This window comes from Triticum dicoccoides, chromosome 2A (genome assembly GCF_002162155.2).
Source record: "Triticum dicoccoides isolate Atlit2015 ecotype Zavitan chromosome 2A, WEW_v2.0, whole genome shotgun sequence".
Lineage (NCBI taxonomy): Eukaryota > Viridiplantae > Streptophyta > Magnoliopsida > Poales > Poaceae > Triticum > Triticum dicoccoides.
Window position 1 is genome coordinate 91,515,747 of NC_041382.1, and position 5,671 is coordinate 91,521,417.

General features: G+C 44.2%; 1 protein-coding gene across 1 annotated transcript; it reads right to left on the minus strand.

The window, feature by feature from the left end:
* Positions 1-2,247: 2,247 nt before the first annotated feature.
* LOC119359068 lies at positions 2,248-5,096 on the minus strand. The gene is made up of 2 exons (XM_037625409.1): positions 2,986-5,096; positions 2,248-2,824 (listed from the first exon to the last, which is right to left on the minus strand). The coding sequence occupies exons 1-2, from the start codon at positions 4,654-4,656 to the stop codon at positions 2,372-2,374; spliced, it is 2,124 nt and encodes a 707-aa protein (XP_037481306.1). The 5' UTR covers positions 4,657-5,096; the 3' UTR covers positions 2,248-2,371.
* Positions 5,097-5,671: the final 575 nt, after the last annotated feature.

Here is a 5,671-nt window from a genome sequence, read left to right on the forward strand (position 1 = left end):
GCGTTGGCCTTGGCCTGTCGACGAGGCCGGCCCTCACCTGGTCCGTTGCCGATGGTACGTGGGGCCGGCATGTCAGGGGTAGGGACGTTGACATCATGCCACCGGCGTGTGGGGCCAGAGGGGGAGGCATCCTCCGTGGCCAGCGACGCCACGCCCGCGTCATCGAGCTCCGCCACCGACCTGGTGTTGGCAAGGGCGGTGAGTTCGAGTGGTGGTGGTGGAGGAGGGGCTTGATATGATTTCAAGGTGAATGTCCAGCCATCAACTGTTCTGCAACTTCTGCTGCTTCCAAAAGAGGGAGAGGTAATGCCATTGCCATAGTACTCTCCCCCTTGACCCTGCTTGCTCATGGAAACCCTGTAAGCTAGCCATTGTTTCTACCTTTGACGTGCTCATGTCATCTAGCAATCCCCGAATAGTTTACAAAGTCAGGATTCAACTGCATTATGAATATTCCTGTGGTTAGTTATCTGCCTTATTATTCCCGAGCAATTGGCTTCATATCTGGTCATTCAGTGCATCGATCAACTTATCCACACTTTTTTCTCTCTCTCACCGCTGCTATATTGCTCCAAAGGCTGCTCAGAACATTGCGAGATGACATTAGATGTTCATAGACGGAGTCTAATTAAGCCATCTAGTTCTATCCCCTCTACTTTCACCCACTCTTTCCACATCCGTCGATGAAGTGACAGTGAAACACAACTAGGAGTGTGATGCAAATATAAAGATCTCATTTCATCTATAACAGCTGCAAATGGAAGGTCTGACCGCAGACAAGTAAATGCAAGTCAGTATTTGAGAGTTGAGACTGGCTCTTGGGTGCTTAATTTTTTTTTGATCGGCAGAAGCCCGCTCGTTGGGGGATTCCGTGCGGACCAAACCCTCAATGATCGGCAGAAGCAGGGCACGATCGCGCACCCCGGCGTGGTTCAGGCGGGGGACAAGCACCTCGTCGATGCCGCAATGGAGGACATGAGCAACGGAGGGTCGGAGGCATCAGGCATGGTGGTGTGGGAGAAGACCAAGGGCAGTCGCCTAGAAAGGGCGCCTCCTGGGAGCCATGCGTCCAACCAGAAGGCGGTGGTGCGCCTGTCCCCAACCTGGAATTTACATTAGATTTGCCTGCAAATATATCCATGCCTGTCTGCGTGAACCACACTTTATAAGTAGGAAGAAATTCTGTAGTGTGTCTGTGCTGTAACATCATGCCATCTTCTTCTCTTCAACTTGTTTTTAAATGTGATCCTTGTTTTGTGCACAGGTGTTTGTTTTGTAACGGTGCCGACCTTTAATCAGCTGAATAATCCACAGCATTGTTTCACAAACATTTGAAGACAAATTAATAAGCATTTAAATTACAGATAATGCCTGGTAGAACCGTAGAAGACAAGGCAGACAAATAAAACACAGATAAAATTATATGATTATCCTTTATCCTCACTGCAAACGATTTTTCATTCATTCAAGAAAGACAAAGTAGAAGTCCTACCTACCATGCCACATGCGGCCTTCCTCTATGACGGCATGTACTGTTCATGCTCAAACTGCTTTGGAACGGGGACGACAGTACATGCCACCATCCCCTATACTGACACATACCGTTTATGTGGTTGAACTGTAATTCATAAAATATAGTAAAATAAAAATAAAAAATCTGGATTTTTTGGCACCAAAGATCCTCAAGTGTACTAAGCTTTTTTTAGCTCGATTTGTTTGTTTTTCAGAGCTCTCCTATGTCATCTCAACACCAAAATTTGCATGCATCTAGAATATTGGATCATCTTTCGTGCCAATTTTTTTAATATGTTATTTTATTTTTCTACTGTTTTTTCATATTACGGTTCATCCTCCATGTTTTTGAATTTTTTTTGCTATTTTTTGAATTATGTTCATCCTTGCGAACATCACATGCCGCCATCACCATCAGGGATGGTGGCTGTAATGTGCGCCGCCCAGTACTGTCGTTGTTCATGGAAACTGTTGTTTCATATGAACTATACATGAATAGTACATGCTGCCATATGGGATAGCGGCATTTGCCATGTGTCACATGGCCAGCTAGCCGACAGGTTAGATTTGACAATAATATCGGCACGGGATCTTTTCTGCCAATTCGTTGGTGCGGGTGGTCCTTTATACAAAAAAGCATGATGGTACAGACGAGGGACTTGGACGTAGATCACTTGGAGTTTAATTCATTGTTTGATTTTCAGAATAATCATCCCTAACATTATATAACCACGGTTACAATGACTTGGTAGGTAAGAAACTTTAAAAGGAACTTAATAGACTTGGACTCTTAATAGACATGGATACAGTAGGGAAACCTTCTACGGGACTAAAACCCTACTATAAAAGTCTTAAACTCTTAATCCCTATTCTCCTGCGCCTGGGCCATAACACAGCGCAACACATACATTTTCTTTGCTATGGCGACAAAATTGGATAAAGGCACGTTGTACTTCATAAATCCTTCATCACCCAAGAAGAGCCTGTAGTCCTCAGCCTCTGACAGTGTTTGTTCTACCATTGATAATGCTTCCGTCATCCTGAATTCACTCAAGCAATCTGCATAACTAGAATTGCACTCCATCAAGTGTATGATTTGCTCAACTATCATCCTCCTGATCCCAGGACAATGACTGCTAGGTTTCATATTTTCATTCAGTGTGTCGATAAGCCTCTTCAGAAATCTCTGCTTAATCTGACCATTGTCCAGTTCACGGGTGAAGTCTTTAGGATTCACTTTACATATCTGTGAACTAAGCCCAATCAGGATCTCTAGTTCTGCCCCATCCGCGTCCATTATTCTTTCCCACACCTGTAAATGAGATGTACCGTTATCAGTAAAGAAAATGATGTATAGCTTTATCTAGCTATATAGTACAGTGGTAACTAAATGACCAAAAGTACTGGTCAAATTTTCATGATGACATGTCAAATATATGTAAAGCACTTGTTGCTTGAAGTACCGGGTCTCACCTCTCGTAAGGTATGACATAGCTCCTTCAGGTCTGAGTCTCTGAGCTCGGCTTCACTATGCAGGCACAGATTACGCAACATGCTTGCCGCAACATATATGTACCGTTTATCATGGATCAAGATTTTGAGTTCCTTCATGAACTCTGGCTCCTTCAGTATAACCAAGCAGTTTTGAACACTTTGTATTGTTAGCATTGCCAGTGCTTGCCCGGCGACCTTCCTTGACAAGTGATCAGGATTGGTACTCGTGGTTCCTTCTGCATTGAGAAACGCCTGCATCAGCTTGGTGATGATAATTTTGTTGCGACCAATCTCCTGCCTTGTTTTCTCATCAATGGCCATGTTTCTGAGGATTCCGGCCACCAACTTTCTTGATTCCTGGCTGCTCTTGTTGTTCCCCAAGATCTCTGCAAGGTTACTAAAGAGGAACGGATCTTGTGATATCTTGGACCGCAGTGTGATGCCGATTTTCCCGCCTATGCTTGTAAGCCTTTGCAGCACCTTCAATGATGATTTCACCAGGATCTTCTGTTGTGCCTCAGTATTCATTGTGTCACTTTTGAATCTTGTGAATCGTGTGATCTTTGGGATGAGGTCATCTGCTTTGCTGATTTCCACACAGTTGCCCTGGTCACAACCAGCAAGACTGTGTATAATTGACATGGCCAGTACAGGCAGAAGATCGTGGTCTATCGGCGGCAGCTCCTCGGGCATTGACCAGAATTCTAAAATCTGCTGCCAGCATCTGAGCACGCAGGAGTTCTGTTCGTGGATGCCAACTTGTTGAGTTGAGCTGGTTTGTGTTTCCAACATATTTTCGGTGTCCAGAAGTTGGCCTTGTCTCTGCAATTGGCTGTCAGCTGCCTCTTGTCCATCTTCTGTATTGAGAACTCGATCGTGTCTTTCTTCCTGTTCATCATCTGTGTCTAGGAGTGGATTTCCTCTTTTAAGTCTACTTTCAGTGTCAAGCAGTGCAGATACAAGCTGCATTGTACCAGGGATAGTGACAACACGAAGGTTCTTTGCAAGTTCTGCCACGACCTTCGCAGCATATAATCTGATATCTGTATTCTTTGGACTTGTCCCCCAATCCAACATTCTGATTATTCTGGCCATCATCTTGGTAGAAGTGGCGAGTTTTGAAAGGAGCTGTGCCTTGGTTGGTTCACTTTGCAGAAAGTGGTGCATCATTCGTATCCCGGTGAGCTGATTATCGGATGAATCCGACTTCACAGAATCCATGGCAAAGGTGCAGAGGCTGATCTTCTTCGGAGCAAGAACACCCCCTTGCTTGCATTTCTCTGACGCATATGCATAATACATATTGACAGATTCCATTCCCCACTTACCTTTAAATCCAACACGGTGGTAGAGGGAATTTTGAGGGATGAAAGAAAAGAACTCGAACATGCAGGCCATGGCATAGAATATTCCTTGTCCAAGCACCATCCCGTAGAAGATACTTAGAGACGGTCGAAGGTTTTGTTTGCTGGGTTTTCCATAACTAGAATTACCATTATTAATTGGTATAATCCGAAGTAATGCTAGAGCTATCCGCACAAGTGCTGCTGGAATCTGCAAGTTATGAAGTGATACTATCGCTAGAGCAACTATGATCATCACCAGTCGTTCATCAAACATGTAGACCTGCATCCCTATAGCAGCAATCATGCAAAAGTTTATAATTACTTGACGCCAAAATTCTTTTTTGCCACCTAGAACTCTGTCCACTAGTTTACTGATTCCTGTGAAGCTTAGATTGCCTATTGTTGTTACGAAAACTGCCACAAGTAGTACCCAGAACACTGCCCATTGAATCGTCGAGTGGTCTTTTGATATAGAGGGAGTTAGCAATACGATTCCAAGTAATGGGCTCCATAGTGATGCGGCAGGACGTATCTTATTCCATTTGTTTAGTTCCAGAGCTCTTGGAGTCACCTCAGACAATAACCGGCCAAGTACAACTACTATTGGACTCAGTAAGACCACAATACCAGCGATCAGGTACTTCTTCCAGAGGATTTGCAGAACACCACAAGAACATGCAGTCAGAGTCAGCCCACTCGAGTCAAGAGGGCTAAAAGCCCCTCTGGTGTTAAACAACAGTTGATAATCTAGTCTGCTCTTGCTGTCGCGACTGAACATCCTGAAAAATAAGATACCATATGCATATCCTATACATTGTTCTCTCTCTTTTGCTAGAGAAAAATAAGATTTTTTCGATAAAGGATGGATTTTATTAGCTCATAATGAAGCATCAAGAGGATACAAACACAATAAGCACACACCCGGCCTCTGCATAACTAGAATGCACACAGCCAACACTAACACACACAACACGCCAGCAAGTAGCAAAGTCACACGCGACCAAAGCTATGCGTAGGCGATGAAAAATAAAAAACCCAAGCGATCATATCCACGATCAGCAAATTACGGCAATGACCATATCCGCACCAGCTATCTCATGACACCACACGGACAACAAATTTCTTCAACAGCAACGCCTTCAGGAAGGGAGTGGCGCTCATGCACCATCGTCATCGGATCCAACAACAAATGCTAGAATCTAGATTTTCACCCTGAAGAATCAGTCCGAGCATAACCGAACAATGCCTTCAACAAGGTAACGACGTAAGAAAAACATCGCCATTGCCAGGTATAACAATTGGCCAGACCTAGGTTTTCA